The sequence below is a fragment of the Amphibalanus amphitrite genome, unplaced genomic scaffold (genome assembly GCF_019059575.1).
Source record: "Amphibalanus amphitrite isolate SeventyFive unplaced genomic scaffold, NRLGWU_Aamphi_draft 000869F_arrow, whole genome shotgun sequence".
Classification (NCBI taxonomy): Eukaryota; Metazoa; Arthropoda; class Thecostraca; order Balanomorpha; family Balanidae; genus Amphibalanus; species Amphibalanus amphitrite.
In genome coordinates this window covers 209,644-222,041 of record NW_024882363.1, presented here as the reverse complement: position 1 = coordinate 222,041, position 12,398 = coordinate 209,644, and the positions used below count along the sequence as shown (strand labels likewise).

Below are 12,398 nucleotides of genomic sequence, written 5' to 3'. Positions count from 1 at the left end.
CACCGTGCACCCTCACAAAGCTGCAGGGACAAAGTTCGGGATTGGTAAATAATCTTTTTGCAGCTACATACGATCTCGTAGAATGAAGGACCGATACTGAAAGATGTTGCTGGTGTTTCGCGCTTTTCATTGCATTTTAATTCCTGACAGCGTATTTCAGCTGCTGATTCGCCTGTCTGAAAAAATCGACCAATCGCTCGTCGAAACTGACGCAATATTCACCCTACCTTATGTGCTAGTGCTCGAGATGCTTCCCGTTTGTAGTTGGCGCACCGGAGTAGTTGCCCTCATTCAGGTTTACCTAATGTCTTGCTCTATAAAAAACGGCGTCCAATACATAACATCAATCGGTGGATTGAAAACACGAGAAATAAACATATCATGTATTCGTCTGTGGACAGTATTTGCAAACTATGTACAAAGCTTGTGATCATGAACGCCTCGAAGAGAATGGACGATATCGCTATCCGGCAATGCTTAAGTTGGCAGGATACCCACTATGTCGCACATTCAGTCTTTGTTCGAGAAGCGCAAGCAACGCTAAAACTATATACTACTGATCTGCAGCCAAGGACGGAAGCTTGCTGAAGCTGAGCACACTGGAAACCTTAAAAACACTGCCTGTGAGAAACACGCCAGCTTGAATAAAACTGATATGGATAAGTACAAACAAATTCTACCCTTAAGAGTAGAACCAAAATGGAGATCATAACTACGGAATATAACCAGCAAACACAAAGGTCGCCCGAAAAAGCCAGCCGATCGCACCAAGCTAAAACCAAGTTATTTTGTAGAAGGTATCGTCTAAATATGAGCTTTCGCTTTGTACACGGGCGCAAAGGGTATCTCAATGCAAACAGCAACACAATGCCACAGCTGAACTAGAAGTCGCCTACAAGATCGGCTGAACATAGTCACACGACTGGAAGACTGGACCCAAGCCACACATTAGGTCCCTCTTCAAACAGTCACAGACAGACACAGACACAACCACAGTCACGGCAGTCTAAAACATCGGGTCCTTTGTCAAGACCAGGTATAAACCATCTATTCACAACACGGCAGCGTTGGAAGGAGGCGGCGACCGGCTCGCCGAGTCTAGAAGTCGGCATCGAGCGTGAACTGGCGCGTCGCCGGGCTGGAGATGCTGTCCATGACGCCAGCCTTCTGGTACTCGCCTACTCGCTTCTCGAAGAAGTTAGTCTTGCCCTCCAGCGAGATGTGCTCCATGAAGTCGAACGGGTTCTCCGAGCCGTACACCTTGGTGGCAGAGAGAGTAAATGTGAGCAGGGAGGTGAGCGTGGTGAGAGGACCACGGGGAAGGTGAGATGGCGTCCGGTTGAGCAGAATGACGTGAGGATGTACAGCTACAAACTAAGTCCTCTCCGTATGCGGGCAGGTGGCGCCTGAGTAGCGCTCAGGCGCCAACTGCCCACTGGTGACCCGCTTACGGCGGGGACTTATTTTGTAGACCTACTGTAAGTGACGGCGATATCTTACCGTGCCGTATCACAGCAACACAACAGCCAAGGTAACTTGTTAGAATTAAACACTGTTACCTTTCAAAGATACCGTTATCGATACCGACTCTCTGATTGATTCCATAGAACATGGGGCTCAGGTCATGAGTTTCAAACATGTTGAATGTTGATATCGCCCGTTGATTCTTACAGCATCTAACTATTTACATTGTCGTCAGCATTCCCGGCTGCCCGAGCCGAGTCCGTTGAAAGCCAACTGGCGGGAGACGGTTATCATGAAATCACCGCCCACCGCAGCGCCCAACAAACAGCCGTTCAGCAATGTCCGGTTGCAGCGGGGCATGTGAGGGGAGGGGAGAGGATAAGGGAGGGGGAGGGAGTAACCGGAGGCCCCTCGGCGGCACACATGTTCCGACAGGAGCGGAGTGGCGGCCGCGGTGGCGGGAACGGCCCAGATAGGGGAGGGGAGGAGGGTGATAGCGTCAGCGGGGCTCGGGATCCCCCGTTGTTTGGCGCCACCCTCCAAAGCGCCGATACACGGCTGGGGTTTGAACAGTTGAACACAGCTGCCGGCCGGCGGGCCGTTGTGGCGGGAACGTGCACATGCAGGCCAGACAGAATTTGGCGTGCACATACCATGTTGTGTGATGACGTGGCTCTAACGTGTAGTGGAAAACTGGTACGGGACACTTCAACGGTTGCTTTAGAACTTGTTTGTACGCGCTGCACCCCGGCGACGTTTACACAAGCTTCAGCATACAATCACAGGAAAAACTGTTCTCCAGATTGTCTGGACACAGCAGACTCAGAAGCTAATCCATCAACCCGTCTCACTCTCCACGATTCCTTCCAAACCCAACCAAACTTACGACCATCCACACCGGCCGCCCCGCTTCACACACCCACCCACAATCTTGAAACAGGCGCCAATAGCCCACCTTTGGACATCCGAGCTCGACGAGTAGCCGGTCGGCCACAAACTCGATGTACTGCCTCATCAGTGTGCAGTTCATGCCGATCATTGCCACGGGCAGCGCGTCCGTCAGGAACTCCTGCTCGATGGTGACCGCCTCGCGCACGATCTGGGTGACCCGCTCCTGGGAGGGCTTGTTGACCAGGTGTTTGAACATCAGGCAGGCGAAGTCGCAGTGCAGGCCCTGGGGGAGAGGGAGGTGGGTGGTGAGATGACTGCCAAGGGTTGTAACGTGTAACAAATAACAATACGGAGATCGGCAAATGGAGGATAACTGTTAGAAACAGACATTAGTACTAGTCAGGTCGTATGCGTAAGGAAAAGTTGTGAAATTGAGTGAATCAAACCTAACAATGCTGAAATTTCGACATTAACTGGTAGAAAAAGATAATAGCGTCATCACCAAGGTATATGTAGAATTTAGACGTGCTCGGCATAGATCATTTAAAGGAACACTGGACTCTATGTCAGGACCCCTTTGCTGGGAATGGCAGCCCCTCCCTCCCTGCCAGCCGTCGCACCTCGTCCCGCGAGATGAGCTCGTTGCTGAAGGTCAGACCCGGCATCAGGCCGCGCTTCTTCAGCCAGAAGATGGCCGCGAAGCTGCCAGAGAAGAAGATGCCCTCCACCGAGGCGAAGGCGATGACGCGCTCGCCGAAGGTGGCCGTCTTGTGCGAGATCCAGTTGAGCGCCCAGTCGGCCTTCTTCTTGACACAGGGCAGAGTCTCGATGGCGTTGAACAGGTGATGCCTGAAGGGATGAAATCGGTTAGCATTTACGGCCCAGAAAGGAGCCAAGAAGGGAAAACGGGGACAAGAAAGGACCGACTAACGAATACCCTAAACAACGAACATTCCACGGCCAAATTAGCGTAAATCGTTTCTCAAGTGATAGACAAGTTGATTCGAAACGATTATTTATCTCGTGAATCATAATTACCAAACCGCTTCACACAAATCAAAGAAGCTACATGGACATCCCCGTTCACACCTCTCCTGCGGGTCCTTGACGTATGTGTCGATCAGCAGGCTGTACATCTCAGAGTGCACATTCTCCATAGCGATCTGGAAGCCGTAGAAGAAGCGCGCCTCGGGCACCTGCACCTCGGTGCTGAACCGCTCCACCAGGTTCTCGTTCACAATACCGTCCGAAGCGGCGAAAAAGGCCAGCACGTGAGAGATGAAGTAGCGCTCCTCGTCCTTGAGACCCTGCCAGTCGTCCAGGTCCTTCGACAAGTCCACCTGATGAGAGAGCCAGCACCGTCAGACACCAGAAGCGATTTCATGTGGTGGACGACTGCTTCCGACGCTGACTGATTCCGCAGGTCGCACAGCAAATAACGAAAAGACGTCTACCCTTCCAGGCGGTGGGGGGGGGCATCTTTTTACCCCTCCCCCCTTTAGTTTTTTTCGATATATCTCGAAAACCGCTGCGCCGATCGTCGCCAAACTTTCAGTACCCTCCCGGGATTGGCTATCGCACATGGTGACCAAAAATTTTTCCAAACGCTATGATAGGTTAGCCGCTAATGACGTCAGAGTGACGTCATTTCTGCCATTTTCGACCCAAAAAAAGGTTTCGCGGGAAGAGCTGTCAGGCCTACAGCTTCAGAGATACAGAAAAATGTTTCAGACATAAAAAGGTGTGGAATCAAGAGGGCTACAAAACGGGTATATCGGTTTTTCGAATTTTCTGGATTTTGACCCCCAAAAATCAAAAAATAAATTTTTTGAATATAATAGCCAAAAATCCTAAAAGTTTTTTGAATTAAAAAAAAAAACGGAATAAATGTGATAGTCCCTCCCGCCTTCTATCTACATACCAAATTTGAGATCGATACCTCTTTTTTGGCCAAGTTATAGCGAAAAACCTGTTCAAAATTGATGAAGTCAAATTTTTAAATTCATTTTTTTTTTGCAATTCTAGACATTGTAGCGCAAAACAAAGACCACCATTAGACTCCCCGTGACGAGCTGCATCGAATCAATACCCATTTTATGCAAAAATATCAACTTTGAAATTTGACCTTTTTTGACCTGCCCTCCACCAGAAAGTGACCTAAACCGTACCTGATGGTCTTATAACCAACACCATTGAGTTGGAAATGAAAAACTGGCCATAAAACATGCATCGCACAACCTTAGTAAAGTTGGGTTCATGTGGTGACCCTTGGTGACCTTTGGTGACCTGACCTGGTATAACCAGTGACCTCTAATAGCAACATATGTACTAGACAACTGACGCCCTATCGCTGATTTTCGACAAAATGCGTTTTACTCGGTGTTATAGCGCTTTTCCTAGAAGCCCCGTGAACGGTGAAACATTTTATCTTTGACCTGACCTGTGACGTCATCGGTGACCCCGAGGTCAATGAAATTTGGTTTCCCTCAACGAATTTGACAGGGCTATCGAACGCCGTTTGAATTTTCCGGATCCGTCCAGTAGTTTCGGAGATACGGGGGGGGGCAAAAAATGCCCCCCCCCCCCCCCAACGCGCGGAAGATGGCCAGGAGGCCCACCGCCTGCCAGGCTAAAGAACAATGCTTAAAAATAAGCTATTAAAACTACATATTAATGTTGAGACAGTTGCGTTCAATTCTTTGGTATCCAGTTTTCGCCCTTTTCTCACCCAATACACGTTCTCTAAGCCTTCCTTTTATGCATCGGTCCCCATTCGCCACAAATCGATTGTCGGCATCTGAAAAGCGACGACCGAATCATTCGGCCTCGTTAACATTTCCTATATGATTTGACCAAATTTGGGGGTGTGAGAGATCAAACCTTGAACCGCAGGAGTCGGCAGCATCCGCCCGGAGCCGGAAACGACGGGAAATTCTACCGGAAACACTACACAGAGACATACAATTTTCCTACAGCTTTGTTTTGGTAATATCAGCTCTAGAGATGTTTGCGCTCGTTTTTACCTCTTCAGCGGTCCAGAACGAAGCCTCGGCCTTCTTGTACATCTTCCAAATGTCGTTGTACTTGATCGGGAGAATGACGAACCGATTCGGGTTCTCCCGGAGCAGGGGTTCATCTTCCACGCTGGCTGCCTGGGCCGGCTTGGGCGCAGCCTTCTTTGGACTCTGCAACAGTGACAGGATGCAAGATTAGTCCAATAGAAGGGCAGGGGCTTATCAGGCAACAACAGTGAGAGCTGATAATACCAAGGATTTATACACATTTGTTTACCACTTGAAGATTGAGGGTTATTTTTCCAACATTGCCCATGAGATGCATGCTCATTACCCAATTATGTTGCTCAACCATATTAGAAGCAGTTGTCATTTGGAGGTAAAAGAAAGCTATGACACTTATGACAGAATATCTGCACATTGCAGATTTCCTTACCTTGAGTACTTTGGCATTTCCAGATTGCAAGGCCTGCAATAAAAAAACAGGCAGCATTGAATGAAAAATACAGCCTATTGCTCTAATAGAGAAAGGGAAGTTTCAAGCCACAAACTAGCTACATACATACTGATAAAAAATAAAAAACCTCTGTCAAGTATGAGAAACAAGGGCAGCACACTAAATAATTGAAAGTGACTTAAAGTAGCAAAAACAAAAGTAAAACAAAGCATTGCACAAAATTGTATTAATAATTGCACTTACATTTGTTAGCAAGCCAAACACTTTTTCACACTAACTGCCATAACAGAAATGAAAAAAGGCATTAGAGGGTTATTCTCAACAAATGAGGGCTAAAATAAACTAAAATGTAAAACTGCATAGTCTCCAATGCCAATGATATCAATACTTTCAAAACTATGTGATGCATGATTCTTACCTTCTTTGTAGGGCTGCTTACTACTTTCAATGCCTAAAACAACCAGAGACACTTGGTTAGAGATTGAGATAAGATGACTAAAATCTAAGTGGAGGATACCTTCATTTGTACATACTGATACTGAATTTGAACCCTAATTACTTGCAAAAACTGATCGCAGAGCTAAAATGACAGTTGAAAACATGAAGATCTCAAAGCATTTTAAATCAAAATGTGGAAATATGAAGCAAATTAGTAAAATGGCAATAAAATCACCCAGGCCATGACAGGATAATAGCTTCAATGTGGACCTTAAGCACTATTAGGCTCCGCATCCCAATTGGGAAGTGCTGTTTAAAGGGACCCTCCCACCTTAACATTAGATTTGAGTTGAGATAGCCAAATTGGTGGCCATGGCCTGAAAATACCGGTTTGGGCACTCACAACATCGAAAAATGCTTTAATTCTTAATTCGGAGATATCGAATTTCAAACTTGCAGTTTTCGGATTCTAAGGGGCTAATGCATTGGTATGCCCCCTTAGAATTTGTGACGTCAGCGGAGATCTAACGATTTTAAATCTTTTACTAAAACGTTTGGTAGCACGCGGTGGTATATGCTGCTTTACGCGCAACAAATGCCGCACTTTCAAATAAAGTCGCTAGGAACAGCGGAGATCCCAAAAAGTAAACAAAAGTAAAAGTCTAATATCTTGAAAACCGGTGAATATTTTTCGATGAAATTTGGTAGGTATTCGTTTTTGCTCTTTCTGAACCGAGCGACATCACTTTCATGCCAATTCATTAACTTTTTTGGAGGTGGGAGGGTCCCTTTAAACAGCACTTCAAGCTGTGTGCAACATAATAGCACAAATAAAGAAAAGTACATGAATGGGTCACGAAAAGAAGGTTTTGTTCACAAAACAAGGCTTTTATACAATCACATATATTGTGATATATAATCACAAGCAAATATGTAAGTGAAAGATCGACAGGCAATATAAACCTCAAGTTAGCACTCCATTGAGAAGGTAGGTAGTTTTTTATGGAACACATCAGACTAGTTTAATCATAAGGTAATGAGTTAGGTACTAATGCCATGGCAAAAAGCAAACAATGTGAAGCACCTTATATGATGCTTCCAACTTTTACCCAATCCCAATCCAGAATTACAGCTGAATTGACAAGAAAATAGATACAAAAACCGCTTCAGTGCTTCAACCGGCAATCCAATATCCCCCAGCCCCTCTTCAATCCACGCACTTACCTGATTTTCTTTGGCTTCAACAGATGAAAGACTCAATTCACCCAGCTTCTCTCTGATAGTGGGAGCCATTATAATAAATTTGTATGTAAAGATGTCTTTGTAAATTTGAACAAGCCGACCCGATCGCAACAAGCGGTGGAAGAAGAATGAAATCCGGCGCCAAAGTTAGGCCGCAGTGGCGCCGATTACGTCAAAAAGGGCGCGCTACAGCTGTGAGAGTCTACCAGACTCTACTGCCAGTGTATCCCCGCCTTACAACCAAATCTCAAATATCATTGGCTGTTCTGAGATCTTGCTAGCAGTTCATTGGCTGGAAATCAGCTGACGTGCAGGAAATGGGCGTTTCTACCTGAGCCAAGGATCAGTGGAATGCACCCTCCCCCACTATGACCCTACGGTAGGGGGGATGAGGTGATTCCCACGCAGCCGGTGGCGTTCCCCATCCCCCCTCCTCCTCCCCTGAAAGCAAACGGCATATTTACGTCTGGACAACGAGTTGCGGGGAAAAGTGCTGATTGTGTTGCAGTTTTAGGAGCCGGTAATTAGGCTGGATTTTTGGGTTACTTTTTCGTACCGATTCATGTATTTCATAGTGTTTGGCTTTTGAATATTTTAGTTCTTTCAGATAAATATTACTTGCCTTACAACTTTTGTAAAAACGTTTCATTTTTTTATAAGCCGACGTTCAGAGTCCTAAAAATACATCAGCACTACAATCATTGTAAACAAACAAATGGAGCACCACTTGGCTCTGTTCCAAGGCCATTTTTTAGTTTATCTGGTGGTTTTCTTGCTCTTGTACGTCGTTTTGTTGGATGTTTTGAATCCCTTAAGATTGACTTATATCATATTTAAGAAGCATGTTGACTGAAAACAATCTGAAGTATCCAGGAGGCTGACAGAGAGAGGTCCTGACTACTGAGCAATATAAATATCAAGTTGAACAAGTTATGAAATTTTGGTTGATAAACGCAAGTTGATCGGGCTCATATATCACTCAGCAAGAAAAGGTAAAATTAAAAGAGCTTATTGTCCAAAAACAAGCTATAATATTGCAGACCTTGGAGCAATACTGAAGAGCACGCTGAGCAGGATCATGCCAGAAATGTTGACTGATGAGCGCATATTGATGTATTGGTATGAATATTGAATAATAACTTACAACAGCAAGATAAATTAGTGCTAACTATCAAGTTAAAATCTAGAATGAATGGACTTGGGCAGTTTTACTATGCTTAGATGCTATGCAGATTGTAATGTGCATCAGGTACTCAGTGTCTGGCAAATGAAACATGTGATCATTCCATTGCTACTGGAGGAGAAAGCTTGGATCACTAAATCCACTTTATGTTGATTTTGATGTTAATCATCATCACTGTATTTCTTGAAAAAGGATTGTCGTAAAATTGTCAATGTGACAATCCATGCAGCGATGTGATCATATTATGTGTTCATAGTCATTCGTGATAGTCATTATTGGTCCAATATACAATGGCAAAGCTCTCAGTTTCAGCATTTCTTCCTGTGGATGGCCAGCAGTGACTCCGAGCTTAGAAGCATTAGTTTTCTTCACAGGGCTGGGATAAAAAGTACTGAGGGTAATCTTCCACCAAGGAACTCTACTTTGACATGGTATGAGATGTAGGCACAATTAGGTAGGTGCTCAGTTCCTATAGTCAGTAGTTGTGTATGTTTAGTCGGGTTAGCTTAGATCAGATTGTTAGTTTTTTAATTTGCCAAATGTCCATAAAAATGTGACCTGAGCAATGAGCATACCTGAACCTGACTAACCTGACAGCTGACCTAACCTCAATCATCACACATATTTGCAGCCTACCCAAGACCTGCATGGCAGTAGCACCCAGTTATAGGTAGGTACTCACCCTAACTCAATCTTACCTGCTAACCTTCACCTTGCCAAAAGTTAGCTCAAATTGCCAAGCTGTGTCCAGGGAAACAGTCAACTGAGGAACTGGCTCATTGGGTGGCTGGTGTGAGTCTGTGCATTTTAAGTGTTTCTTCTCTGAAGCTGCTCTGCACTGCTGTATGTCATGTTAGATGCTCAGAAAATGTGGGAAATGATTACTAAGCTACTTTAGTGCTTTATTAATGCTCGAGACATGAACAAGTACAGATCCTGCAGGGTACAGCTATGAGTTAGGTGCTAGGTGAGTATGTTATGTGAATGTGCTGTTCCCTGTTTGACCGTAAGTATACAAACAAGCACAGGGTCACAGTTATATTCAATCTCCACATAAACATACAACAAAAACGGCCATATAGCCTAACTCCGATCACACCACAGATAACTTAAGCCTTTGAAGGCACAAAATGTTTTGATTGACAGGACAGGTTTACAATATATCCTCTGTCCTTGGGGGATCTTGCTGCCAAGTTGAGGTATGATGACTGAACTTCAGGATTGATCAACCTTTTCTTAGCCACTGCTTATACATATACGAGAAAGACCAAATGCTTGTTTGTTTTGATTTACAGGACATGTATACAATATATCCTCTGTCCTTGGGGGATCTTGCTGCCAAGTTGAGGTACGATGACTGAACTTCAGGATTGATCAACCTTTTCTTAGCCACTGCTTATAAACGAGAAAGACCAAATGCTTGTTTGTAAACTGCGTTGAAAATTTAATGATCCACCTTCAATTCTGACATGAAGGCACAAATGAAATAGTTCCCTCTCCTTTTGGAATACACAAAGCAAAATATTTAATAAATTTTAGTGGATGGACAAGAGCAATTAGCACAGCTTTCCCTCAAGTTAACTTCTGGCACTGTTGTACATACACTGACGCTTATTCGCTTCATATTTTGTAAAAAACGCGCTAAAACTGCAATATAACAGCACTATATGCTTCTTGACAAAATGCAAAAGTATTAAAGATTTAGCCCTGATGGCATTCATTCTTGGTGGAAACGTAATTAAAAAATATTTTGTAGTAACTATTAAATTCCGGCCGAAAACAGTGCACGGTTTAAAGGAAATAGTTCACTTTCCTGAAATTAGTATTTTGCTATGGATTTATGTTTTTTTATGCTTAAAATGATCAGAAAATAAAACAAAACGTTTTTGTAAAAAGGATTATTTTGTATATTTTAGTATAAGAAGAACTATATTCTATATAAAACAATGTTTGACGCGGAAGCTTATTACGCGTTGACCAATCATATTGCGTAGGACAAACCCATCGGCTGTAAGCAGCATTCTGATTGGCTGACGATGACGTGACTGCATTCCTCAGCAAGGCACGCATTCCTCTGCAAGGCACTCTTTTCGGAACGAAAAATGGAATATCTTCGTCTAGGGTGATCGTTGGGCCGTTAAAGCTTCTGATTTGTGCTAGTCTCAGCGCAAGCAACAAAACTGCTATTCCAGTTCCAAACCCCATGTTAAAAGTGAACTATTTCCTTTAAAAAAGAATCATTCCAATGACGGTCCATTCTTGCGGTCCTGAAATCGCCACTATTTCCGGCCTCTCCAACGCAACTCGTTGTCCAGACGTAAATATGCAAGCAAACGACGCCCGCGGGGCTCACCCGCAGCTGATTTTGAAGTCGCATTACGTAACAGAGGGTTTCGTTGTTACGCAATTCCATTCGGTTCCACATATTTTGGTGTAACTATGACGGTTGAAATTGAATTGAATTGGATTGAATTGAAGCTTTGCAGTTGAAAGCATTGCATTTTTTTCTTGCACGTAAATTTAAATGCATACACATTCAGGGATCATATATGGCAAGAAATTCTGCAATAAGTTACCGATGGATCAAGCAGACAAACAAGACCAAGGCCATATAACCAACAAGACGAACATTTCGGACCAAAGGATGGGATCGGTCCGGTTGCAGGTAAGGTCGGTTTGCTGACCCACCGATTTGACCTAAGCTGGTAGTGGTGACCTGACCAGTACCTACAGGTCATGCTGTACCTATATGAGTCATATAGCCTTGATTTAGCCTTGGTTTATAATAGCTAATAGCCTTGATATGAGTCAATATGCACCAGTTGAGCCAAGCACGCCTCCAAGGTATTTTCATCACCTCAGTCCAAGCACGTCTATGGAATAATGGTGGAAAAACTGCCTAGTTTCATGACCTTCCGTGACCTTTCATGAGGTAGGTATGGTGGTGTCAATCACATTCGCAATTTCTGATTCACTATGCAATAATTCCTTGCCACTCGATTTTTGTACCTAAGTGTTGAGTACCTATCCTGGTATTAGTATTTTATCGCATTGATTAGGTATACCGTTTGTCTCAAGACCCGCAGTTTCGTTTTCTCGACTTATAGAGGAGAGATTAAAATTGACTCGACCTTAGGTCAGTGACAAATAATCTGGGATCTTGTACCAACGCAGGGCCTCGTCTAACATGTTAACTGGGGGGGCAATTGCCTCCCCAGTCGAGCGGATTGCCCCCCCAGTGGCCAACATTTGCCCCCCCAATCAACACGTGAACTTCTCACAAAATTACCTTGTCTGCAATACGTTTTGCTAGGAGTTTAACGAGAAACATTAAATGATTTGTTCAATAACTGTTCATGGCTACGCTACGGGAAAAGCCAGAGTTTTGTGATTTTCAGAGCTGAGAGCGCCAATTAGCAAATTGTCAATTAGCAGAGCTGGCCAGTGACCCAACTCGTTTCTGCCCCCCCCCCCACACGCACACACTCAATCAAACGCCCAACACGGATAAGTATGTTTATCACTGTCTGGTGAGGGGGTAACACAATGTTAACCCGCGCCGGGCCGGTGCTCCGCGACTTCCGCGCCGGACCGGGGGTGTCTGAACCCCCCCCCCCCCCCGTCTAACTCCGCTCCTGGGCCACGTAGCGACACGCATCAAGCGGCATTCGAAAGAGCGTCAAAAATAATGACGGAAACACTTCAGTCA

The 12,398-nt window shown here is 44.7% G+C and overlaps 1 protein-coding gene across 2 annotated transcripts; it reads right to left on the bottom strand.

Moving 5' to 3' along the window:
- Positions 1-369: 369 nt before the first annotated feature.
- Positions 370-7,959, bottom strand: LOC122367421 (ribonucleoside-diphosphate reductase subunit M2-like). Of its 2 annotated transcripts, XM_043340475.1 has the most exons (8): positions 7,489-7,958; positions 6,245-6,277; positions 5,806-5,838; positions 5,379-5,540; positions 3,445-3,695; positions 2,976-3,204; positions 2,420-2,638; positions 370-1,260 (listed from the first exon to the last, which is right to left on the bottom strand). In XM_043340475.1, exons 1-8 carry the CDS (start codon positions 7,555-7,557, stop codon positions 1,099-1,101), a joined length of 1,158 nt encoding a protein of 385 aa, XP_043196410.1. In that variant the 5' UTR covers positions 7,558-7,958; the 3' UTR covers positions 370-1,098. The 2 variants fall into 2 exon arrangements, with proteins under 2 accessions (XP_043196410.1, XP_043196411.1); XM_043340476.1 differs by lacking the exon at positions 5,806-5,838 and having other exon boundaries at positions 7,489-7,959.
- Between the last annotated feature and the right edge of the window lie 4,439 nt (positions 7,960-12,398).